We start from the raw sequence: 20,850 nt of genomic DNA, 5'->3' as shown, positions 1-20,850 counted from the left end.
ATGCGCGAGGTTATGCACTTGATAATGGGTCAAAACTTAAAACGAAAATAGAAAGGTCTGAGTGTTCAAATGCAGGCTTGACGTAGAACTGCTAATATAATAATATAAAATTTCCAATAACAGGTATACCTCGATTTTACGCACATTCTCGTTTTTGAAATGTGCGTAAAATCGAATTGTGCATAACATCGAATCAAAATTTTTATTTCTTTTTATAGTGTATGTGTGTTTGCGTGTGTACCTGTGTATGTGTGTGTATGTGCGTATATGCGTGTGTATGTGCGTATATGTATGTGTGTATGTGCGTATATGTGTGCACGTATATGAGTGCGTATATGTGTGCGCAGAGCTGCGCAATTTCGAAACTGCAGAATGAATATCACACAACAGCAATTTCATTCTCTTAGATTGAGATCCGTGTCAATTCTCATTGAAAGTCATGTCAGTGAAAAAAATGATATTGTCTTGAATACGTTTGATCTGTGCCAATCCAATGCATAAAGCCGATTAAGTAAATGAGCATCTACATTCTCAAACACATCAACATCGCTAAAAAACACAGCGCGTGCGAAATCGCAGTAGTCAGTATTACCACTGTCACCGATTGAACCTGAAAGTAATTTCATTCCCAGCTCGTTCGTGCTGAAATCGATATTCTCAGCCATCAATTTTAACTGATATTTTGTTGCTGACAGTGAAAATTCGCAGCTCTGTGTGTGCGTATTTGTTTGCGTGTGTGTGTGTATGTGCGTGTGCGCGCGTGTGTGTGTGAGAGAGAGTATATGTGCGACTCACACATTTATTTTTACTCACATACTAATGCTAAGGAGGCATTGAAAACAGCTCCTCTATCTTGTAACACGTCTACATATAAAAGTTTTAGTAAATTACTCCAAAAGAGATTGAGCGTTTACGGTGTCAAATATTTTACGCGTTAGACACGTATATTACCTTGAAAAAGTTCGCTGTTTCGCAAAAGAGGTCTTGTTGTTACTGTCTCCCGGTTTTCGGCAGATTTCCCAGTCTATATGGACGGCCCCTTATTAGTGAACCATGTCTAATATATATAACCCTTCATTACGCACAATTTAATGAAGAATACATACGAATAAAAAATGTGTTTGAAAAAAGTGTGCTTAAAATCGAGGTAAAATGTGCGTAAAATCAAAGTACGTAAAATCGAGGGTGCGTATAATCGAGGTTGTGTATAATCGTGGTATAACTGTAAAAGCTCTTCCTCAAATGCGAAAATGACGGCGATGATTACAATATGAAAATATTGTATATTCTTGCACTCTAACTACACATCGCTGAGTACATTCTATACAGTTGTATGAAAGCAATCAGCATTTATTACGTTTGATGTTATGAACCTTCTAGATTGGGCACACATTATGATAGCCAACCAATTGATCATTACCTTTTGATCTTCCCAACGTTTGAGTTCCATTTTTACTGCACAGTTCGATATTACCCAGAAAGGTTCTGTACCAATAAACTGTGAGTTAGATCCTTGTGTTGCAAGTTCGTCTACCATTTCAATTACACCAATGCCACAATGTCCTGGAACCCAGTATACATTAACTGAGTTCGTTTGACATAAGTGTCGCAACGGGAAAATACATTACCGGACAATCTTGGATCTATATTTATAAGCGCCAAGTGCTTAAATTGTGCACAAAATTGCAAGGTTGGATCTCCGTCGAAAATTATCAAACCCGTATTTTTTCGTTGTATCGTTAGGGAAACCAGCTCCGAAATCTCGATCCATCTTGATCGGTTATGTTCAAAGATAGAGAAAAAATTCTGCAGAGATGCTTGAAATCAACGGATCTATAACATTGCAGAACGACATTTTTTTCTATCTACAAAGATAACAATGTTAGATACACTAAAGTCGCTTTTTACGCGGGGGATAGGTGCCGCGTAAAAACAACCGCGTAAATTCCAGAATCCGCGTATAATCCGGAATCCGCCTAAAAAACCCGCCATAATTCTGCAATCCGAGTGAAGAGAAACCGAAATCCGCGTAAAAAAACGCGCAAATTCCGGAGTCCGCGTAAAAAAAACGCTCTAATTCTGCAATCCGAGTGAAGAGAAACCGAAATTTGCGTAAAAAAATACCGCGTAAATTCCGGAATCCGCTTAAAAAACCCGCTCTAATTCTGCAACCCGAGTGAAGAGAAACCGAAATCCGCGTAAAAAAATACCGCGTAAATTCAAAAATCCGCGTAAAAACAATTGCGTGAGTTCCGGATTCCGCGTAAAAAACCGCATAAATTCCGGAATCCGCGTAAAAAAAACCGCCCTAATTCTGCAATCCGAGTGAAGAGAAACCGAAATCCACGTAAACTCCGGGATCCGCGTGAAAAAATCGCCCTAATTCTGCAACCCGAGTGAAGAGAAACCGAAATCCGCGATAAAAAATACCGCGTAAATTCCGAAGTCCGCGTTAAAAAATTGCTTGAATTCCGGATTCCACGTTAACAAACCGCATAAATTCCGGAATCCGCGTAAAAAATACCCGCCCTATTTCTGCAATCCGAGTGAAGAGAAACCGAAATCCGCGTAAAAAAACGCGTAAATTCCGGATTCCGCGTAAGAAAACCGCTAAAATTCTGCAATCCGAGTGAAGAGAAACCGAAATTTGCGTAAAAAACCGCGTAAACTCCGGAATTCGCGTAAAAAACCGCCCTAATTCTGCAATCCAAGTTAAGAGAAACCGAAATCCACGTAAAAAAACGCGTAAATTCCGGAATCCGTGTGAAAAAACCGCGTAAATTCCGGAATCCGCGTAAAAAACGACCTTAGTGTACTTGATTTTATAAAAAAATTTTAGGTCACTCTAATTTTTGATATTTATTCAATAGGCGCTTTATCATATGTAACAACTTTGTGGAAGAAAGTTTCTCACTAAAATATTACTATCGAGCTCTAGATTCAAACTTCTAGACCATTGTGCAATGTCACATAACCACTGAAATATTAATACAGGGCCTGCACCAGTTTTTGTACCAATTTTCGAGCCATCTGTGAAAAATATGTACTCCGACATCCCAGTCTTTAGGCGACGTTTCGCATACCTTGTAAGGAGTATCAAAGCTATCCTGAGGTACCATCCAGTATCCATTCATACTCATCCGTGGCCCTCTGTTGAAAACGTTCAGTATAGCCAGGTGACTCTAACCTACGACGACTCGTTTGTTAGGCCAGTATCGTACCTTAAGACCAGCTGGAAAGTCTAGTACAATAGTTAGCATCACAAAACCACAATTTTTCGCATTTCGATGGATGCATAGCTAATTTTTTTCCTGTCTTATTGAGGTTCCGCTTCAAGATAGCTCAGTATTTTTTATATAGAGCAGAGCTTTGATGTGTTGGGAGGGTTCGGGTCCCTTGACACCACCTGGACGTCGTTCGCGGCACTCCATGGCCGTTTTCCGTCATGACAAGATGCCAAATCCGGCCAAACAGAACAGAACAACTGTGTCGCTTGAGGAGAGGCAACAGCCGTTTTTTCAGGCACTCTTGCACATAAACGGTGGACGGAACGTTTAGCGATGAAAATGTTGCTCTTCAAACCACAGGACGAGATATTTCGACAGCTCAATGTGTTTGAAAATCTCTACCACATTTCCTCTTTAAGTTACCCTATAATATTTTTGTCCTGGAAGCTGTTTGAAGTCTGCCTTGACGTTAGTTTCATAATCCTGTACCACTCAATCAAATCACTTTCATAACTTTGGTGAAGATTGATTTGACCACATTCAACAATTTTACCAACTTGGCAAAATGTTAATTGTAGTCATTGTGATTTTATTATTTTATCAAAAAACCTTGATGTTACAGAGTATTATAACACATACAATGCTATTGGTAACTTTATATATATTTATTGAGGAACGCGTATCGCAATGTGTCTATCACTTTTCCAGATGAAATTGACGAACGTAACCACTATAATAAAGCGCATTATACTCATCAGGAGAGATAGAATGTTAAGCTTACTTCATTCTCTCGATCAAACCGCTTTTCTGAGAAGAGGGTAAGTCTGATGATTCAGAGAATTACAAATTTCAGCAACTGAAACTAACGAGGATATGGTGACGTCCCGGTTAAAATAAATTCATAAGTATGTACGTAGCCCACTCGATTTTGTTTCATGAGAATCATATGTGTTCGTCCGGGCGTTTCCAATTCTGAGAAGGTTTTGAATTGAATGGATTCTCATTCATGACTCCTAGTCCCATAGAGAGGGGTTCCTTTTTCAGGATTTCTTATCTTGGATGCTCCCGATTCCAATGTGAGGAATACTAAACAAACAGAAACAACAAAAACACAAACAGAATTAAACAAAAAACAAATCTACAAAAAAATTAAATTATGCTCAAAACTTCTGAATTTCAATGTTTAAATTTCAGATCTCAGAGACCCAGAACAAAAATGCAAGGACATTTTCCTTCAAAACATCAGTTTCAAATAAAGTCTAACAGTAATAAACTTATTGGAAAGCCAATTGTCACACACTTTTAAAACTAGCTTTACCTTCACTACATCAAACTATTCTAAGCTAATGAAACAAACAATAGTTGATCTATTGGAATGAGAAGGTTCCGTCGAATTTTCGACTCGAACAGACCATCGTTTTTACCATCATACAAAATCTTATAAAATACACAATTCGATTGGTGTAAAAACATAAAAACCCGTTTGATCCAGGCACAATTATTGGAGTCTAAACCCTCACATAAAACGTTTCATGAGATGCGGTTGCAATTCGCATTCGAACCCTTACTATTAGCATAAGAATACTAAGAAATAACTAAGAAATAAGTCGAGTGAGCAGCACGAAACCACTAACCCCGCGATAAAGCGGACCAAACTCACTCAGTGCCAGTGCCATTATAACTTTAGGAAGCTTTTTGGTTTTATTATTCACCTGAGCCATTTCGCTGTTAATGTGGGCACCAGAAGCTGCTCCGCAATGGCCGTAAAAAATCGGCGCCACGATCACTTCAGCCGAATGTGCCAGCAAAACGTTCGTTTGGGTGGCGGTGGCTATCTACAGTGGCATTCATTCAGCGAAGGAACGTCCAATTTCTTTCCGCGTTTTTAGTATCCTCTAATTCAGGCAAACTTTGAAGCGAGCACGACAGACAACCGAAAACACGGGACGCTTTCGTGTTTTTTTCTTCTTCTGTTGAATTTGTTGCCCTAACCCATAACACTATTCTCGTATTTCAACCACTTTTTTCTGGTTTCTCACGGTCTTCGGCCGATGGACGATGGGACGACAGCTGCGGCGGTGGTGGCAAACGGCAGACCTCGATGAAAGATCAGCGGGAAAATCAGACACACACCTGTAGGATTCTGGCCGTTTTTTTATTATTCTCTCTGTGTTCGCACTCGGCAAAACATAAAAATTCCTTCACACGCACACGCGCTTCCTGCGCGTACTTTGATTACAAGTTAAATGTAATGTCTAGGTTTTAAGCTTTGCACTAGAATTTGAAACACCAAAGTAATCCACTTTTTAAGCACACTACGCACGCAATTGCATTTAGTAGAACATCCTGTGAAATTTGATCCCTTTTTCACCTCACTTCAACGAGATCGCAACACGTACACACACTCACGAGTGCGGTACAACATTCTCCAGCGAGACAACAAATGTGCAACAATAAGCCTGTGTTAGTGCTGCTCGATCATCAGTTTCGGTTGTTCTGCTGCTGCTAAGCAACTTTCTTAAACTAGCATTGTACACACATTAAAAAGGATAATCGGATAAAAGCACTACTGTTTCGTAACATTTGACATTTTTCTGTTTCCAGAAGCTCAAGTTCGATCGGTTCTTGTTGGACTGAATTAACACTAATACACACAACCGTTCGTACCGTAACGGTAAAAGTTGCACACACTATCAGTGCAGTGTGTGTATTGTTTTTCCGACACAAAACCCCAGAAGCAACTACCAACAACCACACGCGACGAAGGTTCAAACGTGACTGTCTGCCAGACACGTCTGTCTGGTCTGGCTGGCTGCCGTTTGTTGGGAACCGAACCGGTACACGCGTGGTACTGTTCTTGCTTTGCTCTGGCTACGTACGATACGAGCTGCGAAGGTTGAATGAATGCGAATCGAGCACGCGAATATTCGAGCAGTTAGCGGTTTGACGTTCGTTTTTCAAGACACTAAAGGTAGCAAGGTGTGGGTGAACTGAGCAAGATATAAGCTTGAATAGAGCTGGACCGATTAAATGATTATTTGAATTATTTCTCGATATCATGGAAATGTACCTAGGTTACACTAATTTTAAAGAGTGGTATGCTGTTGAAAAGAAAATGAGGCTTTCTCCTTTTTTATCAAACAGAATTTCGACAGCTGAGAATAATTCACAATAACTAAATCTGTAGCCAGTGAGCGCGATGGTTCTTGGTTTCCACTTTTTTTAGCAAGCTGGAAACGTCTAAGACTGTGGAACAATCTGATAGACAAACAAACAACTTCCCGACTCAAAAAAGAAGTAGTTATTAAATATTGCACTCATCGAATGTACAGGTGAGTTTTGAAAATACTCAGTTCTTGCCAGCGCGAGACGGAGGAAATCGACTCCATATCTCAAACGCCTGGCCTAAGCACTTACGCTAAGCTGCTCCAGCAAAGAACTGCAAACAGTCTCAGACTAAAGGAGCTTGATTTTATGTTATAATGCCCAGCAATTGGTTGCTAGCTTTATCTGATCAACGTGAATTCCTGAGGGTGTGTCAAACAAACTTGCGTTGGATACTTTCTAATCTGTGACCGTACTAACGCAAAATATAGTTATCGAAAGCATAAACACCTAGATATCACCGAGTACGGTAAAATAAATTACCGGCATTTGAACATGTGAGGTAAAATAAAAAAATACCAAGGTTCTGTAAAAACAATAATTGACAACATGTCCAATTTCAACCACCGAGATTCTCGGTAATATTTTTCTGAGGTACTCATGAAATAATTTCGAAACTCGTTTTAATATGCTGAACACTGTGAAATTTCAACTGTCAAATCATTACGATAAAATTTGCTGAAGTCGTAGTTTGCAATTTTTTTGAGATAAATCTAGAAAACGTATTAATATACGTAGATTTTATCAATAATTAGGTCAATAATTCAACTAATTACAGTATTTGTGAAAAAACGGGAGAGTTATTGCTTCCAGAAAATAAAGCAACATCCATTACTCTGCAACTTCCATCTTGCGAAGCGAGTCGTCAACCTGCAAAATTGAGGAAAGAAAGAATTAATCGTAATCTTTTAATATTATTTGCAATAAACACTAAGGCGACATTCATTAAGTATGTCATGCAAATTTTGATTAAATTTTACTCCCCCTTCCCCCCTTGTCACAATTTGTCACAAATTGACGACCCCCTAGGAGAAGTACAACACGTCACAGTAACTCACCTCTCCTATTTAAAAAATTGACCCGTGCATGTCTTGCCTCAAAGTGCCTGCCAGTAGGTCTCGAGGTTCGGTACTGACCTAACAAGTCAGCCGTTGTTAGTTGGAATCCCGGCTCGGGAGAAACTGTTAGTGTCAGTACGATCATAGCGCTAGCTCCGCATTTGGATCGTACGTTAACACAGTTGGCTGCGAATTTTGTATTAAATAAACATATGGTCTAATTACAAATCGGAGTGCTTTACCGCAGACAGACGTCCAAGCTGAGTTCCAAACGTGTGTAAAGTTTTTTGTAGTAGCAATTCGTAACCAGATAGCGCTACCAGTGAGACCAGCCTCGTACACCAGCGAAAAAAAATGTATTGTAGCGATAAGGTCACCAGACGGCACTAGTGTACAAGTGATTTATAACGCAATTCTCTTTAAAAATTTACACAGATTTTTCGATCAATGTTGTTCTTGCTTGGACGTCTGTCTGTGGCTTTACCTAATGTCCCAAGAATAATTAACAAAAAACCAAAAACATAACATCTCACTCATCGTTAATGGATTCCAGGGGTTCTACAAATGGTCTACGATTACTGTAATCAGGTATGTTTCAGTAACCTTAAACATGTCAATGGAAGCTTCTTTCATAAATCCATTCAAATTCGTTTTTTCGGTACAGGTTCTGCACTGTACAGTTTACATTTTTTTGTGATTAAGTACATATCGGTACAGATTTTTCAAATGGCTGGAAAAGATTAGACTAAACTTTGTGAGACTCAGTAACGTTACAATGAACGCTATTTCGCAATTTGAAAGTTTCATCGACAAGCGAGCTAGTTGTTCGAACTAATATTAACACAGTCAATACAGTTACAGTTTGCTCAACACAATGAACAAAACGTTGTTGAAGTTTTTTTTTTTTCAAAAGGTTTACAAAATAAACAACTATGTTCCAATGGAACAGATTTTTGTCGGAAATAGTAGAAATGAACAGGATTTTTGCAGCTACCAGTACAGATGAAAATGTGGCAACACTCTGTCCGACCCATTTTGGGAATCAAGACTTTCTGCTGGTCAGAAGAATCTTCTTAGCTTTTATTGGTTTTGTCTAACTAGTTTCTGTTTGATTATTAATCAAAAGGTTGTGAATAAAAAGAGGTAAACTCTATATTCATTCAATATTTTAGTTAAATTTGAATATTTCAGATTTCCCCGTAATGATAATTAACCGCAAAACCCGCTCCTTGCAGATCTAAATAAAAAAAAAATCATCACCACGTGTTGCGCTTCTTTGCTTATCCGTCGATTCCGTTCACAGTTAATTTATCACACAAAGTTAAGCAGTAAACTTTCAGCGTGTATACCATGACATGTTTTGTTTACAAATACAAGTTCGAGTTGAAAGAGTTAGAATAACGCTGTTCAATTTTGCGAAGTTTTCACTGTTTTTCACCTTCTACATGAAAAAATAAATATTTATTAACAATTGAAAAAGTTCTTCTGTTTCGACTATGTAAGTTGTGTGGCCGAAATGGAGGAAGTCACTCAAATAAAGGTAGAAGAGCCTGTTAAACTCGAAACTTTGCCGGTGGAAAAGAAAACTTCACTTGCTAGCAGGAATCGTTGCACCGGGGAAACAAGAAAAACTTTAACGAACACTCAGAGGGGAGGTTCAGTTGATGTGATACACAAACATGTGACGGATATTACTGATGAAGTTGAAGGTACAGCAGCTTGTGAGGACATTCCAGCCTTTCGTCCCAGGTAATGTCGTTCTTTGGTTACATGTAATTGAACAAAAAAACTGCTTACCAACTAGAAATAAAAGCAGTGAACCTATTTCAGTTTTGAGAGTTCAAGGGACTTGCACAGAAAATCCATGCTTCTTAATTTTTCACCTTGATTATTAAAACACGTTTTCAACTGTCGCAGCAACTCGGACGGTTCGCGAATACACAAAGCCGGTGTTGGCGAGCATCCACAGAAAAAGTACATTTGTGAATTCTGCAACAAGGAATTTAGTGCAAAAGGATTTGCGAGTCATTTGAAAAGTCATTCTGGAAAAACTTCAGGGAACTTGCTGCTGCTGAAGTTCAAGTGTGACATATGTAAGCAACGGTTCTCACGAAAATTACATCTTTCGTCGCACATGAAAACACACCGCTCAGATTGTCCCTATAAGTGCTCCATCTGCGATGAAAGATTCTCATATTCCGACTATCTCACAGCCCATATGGTCAGTCACAGCGATGAGCGACCCTTTAAATGTGACATTTGTGACAAATCATACAAAAGAAGTAAAGCTTTATTGCGTCATTTCCGCGATTCGCACAATTCCACTCAGCGGTAAGTGGCGTTTATGGTAATTTCAAGAAGTAGAAGTCTCAGTTAGTTTTTCGAGTGAACTGGAAACGAATTTAATAGGAACAGTGAAACAAAAATGTTTTGAAAAAGTGCTGAATATTGGGCGGGATCCGAATTAACCGAAGCATGTTTGTCTCAAAAAAATTAATAAATAAATAAATGAACAAGTTCTCATAACGTAATATACGCATTTTATTTGTATTATCCTCACATCCACCGGTCTCAATGGGAAATTCTGTCGGTTTCTTATCGAGACCAAATGCTTCGCTGCCGGTAAAATTTACAGCGGCAAGATTTTTCAGCCGAAACTTATTCTTAACTTCAAATACTGTGATGTGTTGTAGTGCTAGCTCTTTCAGTTTTTCTATGTAAAATAATGAGTCCAGGACACTGAACAATATAATCACCTGACCCTGTCCTACGTTTAGTACGTTGAGCTTCTCCAAGTTTTGGCAGCTAATGCATATAGTTCTAAACAGGTAGCTGATGTCGGCTCCCTTAGAGCAAAACAGTTGAAGTTGTGTTAAATTCACTAGATTGTCTAAACGACCAAGCAATTTCTGTGCACTGCCATTAACGTAGAGCACCAGGTCGCGAATATTAGCGAAGCAAAACGTGCTCAGAAAACTACCGTCGAAAAATGTACCTTCGCCAAAGTAGTAATCCATATCAACGGATTCTAACTGATCACCCGGTAATAGTTGGAGTGTCTGATAGTTAGAGCAACGAACCTTGAGAATTTTTACTTCAGGCGCGACAATGAGAAATTTATGTTGATACGACGGAAGCGTAGAATATTCCAACTCGAGGAGAGTCAAATTATCCACGCGAAGCCTCACCGAGCGGCTGCAGTAAAGATCACCATCCATACGCAATTCTTTAAGTGAACATCGGCTTATGGATTCACCGAAACTTCCATCATCAAATGCAAATCTGCTTAGCTTTAGATGCGTGATTTTTCGACAGTGGCGACTCAAACTTGCCAACATGTTTTCGTTAGGGTATACAAACTCAACCTGTTCCAAATTTGGCATATTCCTGAACATCAAATCCCAATCTCTCTCCTCTTTCTCGTCACTGGCACGTCGGATTAGCAGCTGCTGCAAAACGGTGCGTTCTTGGGCGAAGAAACTTTCCCACATCCGTCCTTTAACATCTACTTCCAGCTGTTCTAATTTTACACCGCTTTCCAGCTCCAGCAACGGATACTCCCGATATAAGGCTTCCTCGTCCGCCAGTGTTTCTATTATGATTGAAGCCGATACTAAATTGGGTGTCTCAAAAACAAATGCAACCGGAGTTGGCGTAGTACCGGAATAACTTTGAACATAATTGAAAACCTTCAGCTGTTCGAAAACCAATTTCTGTACGGTGGAACAGTTCAATGTCACGTTGGAGCTCAGTACAATTTCTAAGTTGAGCTTTGTTATGGAGCCAAGCATAGTGGCATTCCGTCGAAAACAATCGACAAGCGGCAACATAAAGCTGTTTAGAGTTAACGATTCTATCTTGCACCGATTCACAGCATCCGCCAGGCATTTGTCAACAATTGCCGTGCAGCAATCGTCGATTACATCGATGGCCCAATTTCGGTAGTTGCGTTGTCTGCCATTTAGAACGGACCGTATCTCTCCATCACTGTAGATGTTTTTAATAACGAACACAACGTTCTGGACCAGTACCGGACAGGAGGCAAACGCCTCATTCCAACGGCGGCACACGAGCGTACAAGCAAGTTGATCTTTATGCTTCAGCAGCCGAAAAATGGCCTCCAGTGGCACGAGCGGGAGTAAACTCCAATCCGTCATAGTGAGGGCTGCGGTAATTTTTTTTTTTTTTGATTAAAATTATGAAACTCGTTCAATATATAATCGTTTACCTTTCGATTCAAATGGATAGTGTGCCCTATAGCGTGTTTTCTTCACGAACTCAACATGCTAGGCACAAGTACACGAATTACGTTTTCGTGTATTCTTGGACTAGACTAAATTTTCATTTCACTTTGAAATATAAACTATGATTAAACAATAATAGCTCTCAGATGAGGTAAACAGTTATAGGAAAAAAGGTAAACATTGAATTCGTTGAACTCAAGCAGCGATGCCAGAGGCTATGCACAGTGAAAAAAAAACGATGTGTCTGACCCCAAAGTACTTAAAAAAAGAAGGTATGATTATACGGTCATGATGTATACAGGCAGAGAAATAAATTGTACATATGAAAGGATATTGGATTATTTCAAAAATATTTATTTTAATCTCACGGCTTACCCGCATATAAGTTTAATTCTGAAGCTTGTATTACACTCTTTGTCCAATGGTCAAATATTTGACCTTCTGACATAATGATCAAATTTGTTTGACATCATGGTTGTTGTTTGCCCGTGTTTGCCCCATATAAAAATTGAAGAGTGACAAACAATTATCTTTGACCAAATTTTTATCTGTCAAAAAGTGACAAATATTTGACGCTTGGTCAAAGAGTGTAATCCATCCTTAATAATCTGATGTCTTATATCTTAATGAATATTTTGTTGTTTTTAAAAAGGCTTATTTATAGATTGAAATGAACATTAGTATAGTACAGTCGTCGTTCGCTAACTGCAACATGTTTACATTGCAGTTATCGAATGCCGTTCGATAACTGCAACACTTGACACATGCCAAAATTTAGAGGGGAGTCCATCACTACCATTTTTGTTTTCAATGATGTCGAAATGTATTTTTTTAATGAAGTACATAGTAGCAAAAATTAGCAGAAAACTAAAATAGGTAAGCTTTTTGATTAATCAATTTGATAGTCATATTTCCGCATCATAATTTATTGCGTTTTAGTAACTACTTTACATAACCAATATGTAGGCGAAGATAAAGTTCATCACTACAGAAGACCATTTTACAGACGATTCTGAACTCAATTCATGAATGAAATTTTGACAGAAAGCTCGGAACCGCTGACATAACGCAAGTAAAAGCAACATCAATGTCAGCAGGATCCGTGACGTGAAAGCTAGCCAAACAATGCACAAGGAATTTTTTTTCTCTTATAATAATTACGGAAAGTGAACCACATAACATGGTGATTTGGCTTCATTGATTAATAGTGGAGATCTATGATCTCCCATCTAGAATGAAGAGACAACAAGTAAACGGAATCGAAAAAAATCGAGAAAAATGAAAAGTCCTTTTGAAATGTTTCTAGAGGTACAACAATTTTTATTTTCGAATGCATTTAGAATCCCCCCGCGCGATTTATCACTTCAATGTCAAATATGACTTTGACTTCAGATTTGACGGATTGCGGTCCGATAACTGCAAAGTTGTTGCAGTTATCGGTCTTGCAGTTAAAAAGCGTTGCAGTTAAAAGACTTGCAGTTATCGAACGGCGACTGTATCAATAAATCACATTTTAATATTGACTATCCAGCTTTTACGCACCATTATGGCGGTCACTATCATTTTTTTCAGTTGTTCGAAGACGCCAAAAAATGAGTAGAATTAGATTGATCATGGTGGCAAATTTACTCAAAATTGAGTAAACGGTGCTTGCCGTTTTGTTTTTTTTGACCGCTAAACGTTCGAAAAAACAGAACAGTTCTTCCACATACTTAGACATACACACTTAGATATTATCACCGAGTACGGTAAAATACATTACCGAGATTTCAACAGCTGAGATCTCGGTAATACATTAAAATACCGAGATTCTGTAAAACCAAAAATTTAAAAACTGTCAAACTTTAACGAGATTCTCGGTAATGTTTTACCGCAATACTCAATAAATAGTTACGGAACTCGGAAAATATAACTGTAAAATTATTACGAAAACTGAAGTACGTATTTTGCGGTTTTCTCAGATAAACTCAGAATAGGATCAAAACCGATTAAATATATTAATTATTAAGTCAACTGATTCAACAAAACAGAGCATTAGTGTAAACAGGACAGTTGTATTGCTTCTAGGAAATAAAGTAGCAACTACCACTCTGCAACTTCCATCCGGCGAAGCGAGTCGACAACCTGCAAAATTGAGTGAAGAAAGAATGGAATTAATCTTTTGTCTTCAAATATTCTTCGCAGCAAAATAAAAACAAGATCTAAAAAAGTATACTCACTAAATATTTAAGTTGGTTTGCAGATTTTTCCATAATAATAATCAGCCGTGAATCCTGCTCGTTTTACATCTACACCGAAACACGAACAAAACTATTAGTGAAGCACTCGTTATTTTGACAGTTATGTTTTTCGGAATCTCGGTAAGAGCTTTTTTGTTCGATGAAATCTCGGTTACATGATGTCAGGGTTCCGAGTTTCAGTATTTTAGTTTACTGAACTCGTAAATTCTCTATTTTACGGTTTTCTTCGGTAAACAAATTTACGGTATTCCGGTAAACGCGTTCGGTTTCCGATTTCTCAGTAATTTACGGAATAACGGTAAACTAAAAAGTTTTCAAGTAGTTCGGTATTAAGTATTACCGAGAAACCATTGTGCAGTTAAGTGTGTAAACGGTTTCGTCTGATTGTCTACGAGAAATTAGACAAAGAGATTTTACCAAATGACAGCAAAATACAATGGATGGTTCGTATATTATGTGCGCCATTCGAGAAGTCGATACTTGATGGAAAAGGGTAAGATTAACTGAAATAATGATCTTTCAGGCTTGCTTTTCACACTCAATCAATTGTTTTAGTTATCCAACTTCTAATGAGCAACGGACACTGGCAAAAACAATAGTACAAACTTTTCCGAAATTTAAGGAAACTAAAGGTAATGATCTCGCACCAGAGGAAATAAGTTGAATTCATTATAATATTACTAACAAGATGAACCTTTATTAGGGCAGTAACAACTATATTGTCACTAAATCTTATTATTATTAAATCTTATTATTATCTAATTATTATTAAATCTTATTATACAAACGGATTCCAGATGCTGTACGACGTAGTCGCTGTATTGATTAAAAAAAAAAAAAACAATTTTTTGTTGGATGATATTTACTATCAGTGTCATAAATTTGTCATATGTTACACCAAAAACAAAATTGTGCATTTTTTCAACCAAGGTGTATAGTTGAAAGAACCATGAATAATATCGAACCACCAACAACAAACTTCTGGTGTCGTTTGTATCATCATGGCGTCCGAAGAGGCAAACGGGGAGATATTTGCGGATTATTGTTAGACGGCGGAATAAAGGTATGATTAATACCATTCTATGTAAGTTTGAGGGAAAATATTTTCATGGAAAATCCCATTAAATTATGGTAACGATTTGTCGTTTTTTTCAGCCAGTGGCTATGATGTGCGATCTTTGAAAATAATCGTACGAGAAGAAATAGAGGCTGTGTTGCAGCCACTTTTGTTGGCTGGCACAAATTCGTCGAATAAACAACTCCGATCCTCCAAATAAAAAAAAGCAATTACAATATATAAATATGGTTTAATATACACAACATATGCAAAAAAGTTATATAAATATAAATAACAATATAAAATGGTTGAACCAAACATTTTGAATCTGTTAATTTAACAAGCATTGTGTTTGAATCAAGCTTTTTGCATCAGTTGATTCAACGATCATTGTAGTTTAATTTCCAAAACCTGTGAGGAGCTGTCAAAATTTAATGACAAAGTATAGTTGTTTCAGCCATATTTTTGGTTTAGGTCAAGCACATTATATAGTTGATTTAACTAAAGATAAGTATTGCATCAGTCATGGCCATGGGTTATACAAAAATTAATGCAAAATTATAGTTGATTAGACCCCGACTTTTATTGCTTTGACTACTTATTTTTCTCCGTGTAGGAGATACTAAATTTTCATCTAAAATTATGTAGAATAAATCCTTTCGAGCAGCTGAATAGGAAAAAAGTATGCCGTATTTATCAATTATGTAGGTAATTTCTACTAATTTCGCTAAATCGAAATAACTCATAATCGAAGTTCGCTTAGGCAAACTCAAAAACTGATAGGGGACCATCCATTAATGATGTCACATATGGGGGAGGGGGGGGGGGTAGCTTGAGTGTGACATCACATTTCAACTCAAAAAAAAAAAAATAAAAAAATTCACATACCTAACGACAGAGTTCAACTCAGAACTATTCATGATATTTGCATCATCCATTTATAGTTCTACGATCTCTTTTTTTGCTTAAGGTCGTTTTTTACACGTTTTTTTTACGCGGATTGCTTTCCATAATTACTCAAAAACGGTACAAGATATCGACCTCATTTCAATCACGTTTTTCGTTTTAGGCCACGAGTGATCATATTATCAGTTTTCAAAAAAAAATCACAATTTTTGGTGTAAATACTCAAAATTTAAAATTTTGCATTTTGGTCTCTAGATTGGCCACTATCATATTCAAACGAGATTTGAACGTTTTAGGACGATTTTCTTTGTCATATTTGCAACTCAAAAAAGTCCTTTTTTGCGCGGGCCCATACAAATTTGGAACGCATCCCTCGCGTAAAAAGCGACCTTAGTGTAAATGACAATATTTTTTCTCGTTAAAAAAGCATAATGTTCGTTAATTCTGTTTTACCGTACATGTTCATTTATGAATACCAGTGTAATTTTATTAATTTCTAGCGTCTCTCAATCCAATCAAAACAAAAATTGTGACAAAACGTAAAAAGAAATGCTTGGCTATTGAAACATGTGGAGAAGATTTGGATTGTGAATTGATTGAAGAAGAGGAACTGAACATTGATGGTCTTTCAAAAATCAGCCATGATGCTGCAGTTAATGTCTCGGCTTTCTATGTCGTCGATATGCGACTCCAGCAGCAGCATCCTTGGACTAAGAACTTAACGCCTTTTCTAGTTATCTTCTATTATCTTCTTTTCCTTTTAGTTTCAGTTTTTCTTTCAGTAAAATCGTTCTTAAAAAAAAAAATGCATTCCTAACAAATTTCTCGATTTTCAATCAATTATTACCAAAGAAGGGGGAGGGGGTTACAAAACATGACGTAACTAAGGGGGGGGGAGTCAAGGAAGTTGTGACAGCTTGTGTCAAGGGGGAGGCGGGGAGTTAATTTTTTACAAATTTTGCGTGACATCATTAATAGATCGTCCCTTGCCAGCTAGTGAAAATTTAAAAATAATCTAATTTTTCAATTTAAAAATCAAAGAAAAATCGTTGTTTTAAGAAAATAAAAGTAGTGCCTACTGAAAGGTCGGTCATCGATTAGTATAAGAAAAAGCAGTTTTTTTTTAAATTAAAACCCCCTATTCCAATCCGGCAGCACAGCAGTCTATGAAATGTTGAATTTTATTCTCTGACAAAGAGACATCGTAACGCATGCGTGTAACACATGGAATAGTTTTGGGAGATGAATCGAGAATTGAGTGACGTTTTATCAGGTGATTCTTGAGATGATAAAAGCTGGCGTAGACTGCATTGCAAATGCTGCAATTTAGTGGTGGCCAACATTTACTGTGTGTTTTCAAGTCATATACTGACCTGCAATGTTGTTTTACCTTACTTATATGGCCTTCGATGATCAGACCATTAACCTCTTATTTTTTTCAAATGTTCCGGAATCCAAAATACGTTTGAGCTTATCCATGGTTTTAGAAGAATGTAAAAAAAATATCCTATAAACAGGTGTTCAAGCCTACACACTTAACTGCATAATGTTTTCTCGGTAAAGTAAAATACCGAACTACTCGAAAACATTTTCGTTCACCGTTGTTCCGTAACAAAGCTACTGAGAAATCGGAAACCGAATGAGTTTACCGGAATACCGTAAATTTGTTTGCCGAAAAAATCCGTAAAACAGCAAATTTCCAAGTTCAGTAAACTAAAATACCGAATCTCGGAAGCCTGGCATCATTTAACCGAGATCTCGTTGAACCAAAAAAGCTCTTACCGAGATTCCGAAAAATAGAACTGTTAAAATAACGAAAGCTTCACTATCAGTTTTGTTCGTGTTTCGGTTTGGATGTGAAAGGAACAGGTTTCACGGTTAATTATCATTCCGAAGAAATCTGTAATATTTATATTAATTTACAATGTTGAGTAAGTATACAATATTATTTCTCAGATCTTGTTTGTGTACAAATATAATACTAAAAGAAAACAATTTATTCTTTCCATACTCAATTTTGTAGGTTAACGGCTCGCTTCGCAGGATGAAGTTGCAGTGATGGATGTTGTTTTATTTCCAGGAAGCAACACAACTCTCCTGTTTCTACCAATGCTGTTATAAGTTGAATCATTTGATTTCATCATTTCCTGGATTTATCTGAGAAATCACAAAATGCGTACTCCAGTAAATTTTACCGAAATTTTTGTAACAATTCGACAGTTGAAATTTCCGAGTCCCGGTAAAATATTACCGAGAATCTCGTTAAAGTTTGACAAGTTGTCAATTGTTGATTTTACAGAATCTCGGTATTTTGATGTATTACCGATATTTTTACCGAGATCTCAGCTGTTGAAATCTCGGTAATTCATTTTACCGTACTCGGTGATATTATCTAAGTGTGTAAGGGAATTGAAAATATACTTTTCAATAAGAGTCTAATAAATACCTTTGTTTTTATCTGTACCGGTGAAAACCCGTTACATATTTTTCAACTTGCTCTGCTTTCAACGAACTTTGTATACTGTACGCCCGTTTTCGCTTGTATTATTGCTTTATTAACTAATCATTTCGTGACAGTACTGGCAAGAATACACGGATAGAAAAAGATAGTGATCGAAACAAACATTTTTATAGTTGAACCACATACATAAGACATACGTAACACTCAGGAAGAAATCTTCCGAAAAAGTTGGTACAAAATGAACTACTCGAAGGGTACCACACTATGAATAAAATCACTGTTTGAGTTGTTTTTTGAAGGCAGTGTACCTGTGCAGCCCTGCATTTGTCTCGTTCCTACTCGAAAAATGCTGCATTGATTTTGTAAATAACTTTTTGACAGTTCCTTATGGGTTTTTCTTTGAGTCTAGATTATGCTGAGAGAAAGAAATTCATTTTGTTCATTATTTGTCGAGCAGTTTGGACAGGGCGAGGTACGGAGTACTATTGGGCAACGTGTACCAGAAAAAAAAACGCCAGTGTTACGTATGTCTTATGTATGTGGTTGAACTCTGAAACTATCTCATTGTTAACTCAACCCCAAAATTTATTGTTCTAATAAAATCTCTGAATGGCAACAATACTTCTGTATAGTTGAAATTGGGTTGTTTAGCTATATCTGTTTTTTCATCTGAAAGAGCTGCATTTTCTCAGCTAAACGTGATTTTCGAAAATTTTCTATCGTTCTTCGATTTTTAAATCACGAATTAAAACTGCTCGAAATCGCAACAATGACAGTTGGTATGGCAAACTGCCATTGTAGCGATTTAGAGTGATTTTTTAATCATTTAAAAATCGAGGGACAATGATATTTTTTTTTTAAAATCCCGTTTTGCTCAGGAAATTACACTCTTTTAGCTGATATATAAAAATCAGAAATCCGTGAATAGCCAAACAACCTAATGGGGTCCTAAAGTTTTAAACGATTTTCTGATTTTCGTGTATCAGCTTGAAGAGTACAATTTTCTGAGCAAAACCTGATTTTTAAGAAATGTTTATCGTTTTCCTTCGATTTTTAAATGAAGAATGAAAAACTGCTCGAAATGTCTTAAATGACAGTTCTCTCATATACCGTACATGGGCGAAACGTCATCTAAGACCTTTCGAGCTGTTTTTTTACTCTTCATTTAAAAATCGAAGAAAAACGATAAAGATGTTCTAAAAATCACGTTTTGCTCAGAAAACGCGGCTTTTTCAAATGATATATAAAACTGGTATAGCTTTAGGACCCAATTGTCATTGTAGCGATTTGGAGCGGTTTTTTATTTTTCATTTAAAAATCGAAGGACAATGATATTAAATTTTGATAAATCAGGTTTTGCTGAGAAAATTACACTCTTTTACCTGATATATGAAAATCAGAAATCCTTGAGTAGCTGAACAACCCAATTACCATCAGTGTCACAAATCTGTTATATGTTACACCAAAACAAAATTGTGCATTTTTTCAAGCAATGTGTATAGTTGAAACAACCATGAATAATATAGAACCAACAGCAACAAACTTCTGGTGTCGTTCGTTTCATCATGGCATCCGAAGAGGCAAACTGGGAGATATTTGCGGATTGTTGTTAGACGGCGGAATAAAGGTATGATTAATAGCATTCTATGTAAGTTTGAGGGAAAGTATTTTCATGGAAAATCCCATTAAATTATGGTAACGATTTGTCGTTTTTTCAGCCAGTGGCTATGATGTGCGATCTCTGAAAATAATCGTACGAGAAGAAATAGAAGCTGTGTTGCAGCCAATTTTGTTGGCTGGCACAAATTCGTCGAATAAACAACTCCGATCCTCCAAGTATAAAAAAAAACAATTACAATATATAAATAAGGTTTAATAAACAACATATGCAAATAAGTTATATAAATAGCAATAACTTTTTTGAATCTGTTAATTTAACAAGCAATGTGTTTGAATCAAGCTTTTTGCATCAGTTGATTCAACGATCATTGTAGTTTAATTTTCAAAACCTGTGAGGAGCTGTCAAAATTCAATGACAAAGTATAGTTCTTTCAGCCATATTTTTGGTTAAGGTCAAGCACATTATATAGTTGATTTAACTAAAGATAAGTATTGCATCAATTATGGCCATTGGTTATACAAAAATCAATGCAAAATTATAATGGATTAGACCCCGATTATTATTGCTTTGACTACTTATTTTCTTCATGTAGCAGATACATAATTTTCATCCAAACTTATGTAGAATAAATCCTTTCGAGCAGCGGAATAAGAAAAAAGTAAGCCGTATTTATCAATTATGTAGGTAACTTCTACTATTTTCGCTAAATCGAAATTACTTATAATCGAAGTTCGCTTAGGCGAACTCAAAAACTGGTAGTCTTTGTACTCAAATTATGTAGCTTCATTTAACCGTGCTCAATAATGTTGATACCGAATTCCTACCCCCACACATAAGCTATTTTCGCAATGCCCAACCCTGTTACTGACAC

The 20,850-nt window shown here is 36.9% G+C and overlaps 3 protein-coding genes across 12 annotated transcripts in view; 1 reads left to right on the top strand and 2 right to left on the bottom strand.

The window, feature by feature from the left end:
• Window positions 1-6,036, bottom strand: part of LOC129717064 (protein sidekick) — a 219,912-nt gene extending 213,876 nt beyond the window's left edge. For 4 of the 10 annotated variants that reach the window (XM_055667066.1, XM_055667158.1, XM_055667115.1 and 1 more), the window contains exon 1: window positions 4,940-6,035. The gene's annotated coding sequence lies outside the window, so the exon portion shown is untranslated. Of the gene's footprint in view, window positions 1-4,939 lie in introns of all 10 variants that reach the window. The other 6 variants (XM_055666931.1, XM_055667013.1, XM_055666975.1 and 3 more) reach the window with 3 other exon arrangements.
• A 2,791-nt stretch (window positions 6,037-8,827) lies between these two features.
• On the top strand, window positions 8,828-9,981 carry LOC129719198 (zinc finger protein 233-like). The gene is made up of 2 exons (XM_055670715.1): window positions 8,828-9,199; window positions 9,368-9,981. The coding sequence occupies exons 1-2, from the start codon at window positions 8,967-8,969 to the stop codon at window positions 9,783-9,785; spliced, it is 651 nt and encodes a 216-aa protein (XP_055526690.1). The 5' UTR covers window positions 8,828-8,966; the 3' UTR covers window positions 9,786-9,981.
• On the bottom strand, window positions 9,853-11,883 carry LOC129716617 (uncharacterized). Its single transcript, XM_055666452.1, has 2 exons — window positions 11,679-11,883; window positions 9,853-11,615 (listed from the first exon to the last, which is right to left on the bottom strand). Exon 2 carries the CDS (start codon window positions 11,605-11,607, stop codon window positions 9,853-9,855), a length of 1,755 nt encoding a protein of 584 aa, XP_055522427.1. The 5' UTR covers window positions 11,608-11,615; window positions 11,679-11,883.
• Between the last annotated feature and the right edge of the window lie 8,967 nt (window positions 11,884-20,850).

This window comes from Wyeomyia smithii, chromosome 1 (genome assembly GCF_029784165.1).
Source record: "Wyeomyia smithii strain HCP4-BCI-WySm-NY-G18 chromosome 1, ASM2978416v1, whole genome shotgun sequence".
Lineage (NCBI taxonomy): Eukaryota > Metazoa > Arthropoda > Insecta > Diptera > Culicidae > Wyeomyia > Wyeomyia smithii.
Note: the sequence above shows the minus strand (reverse complement) of the source record. Positions and strands in the feature narration are given on the sequence as shown.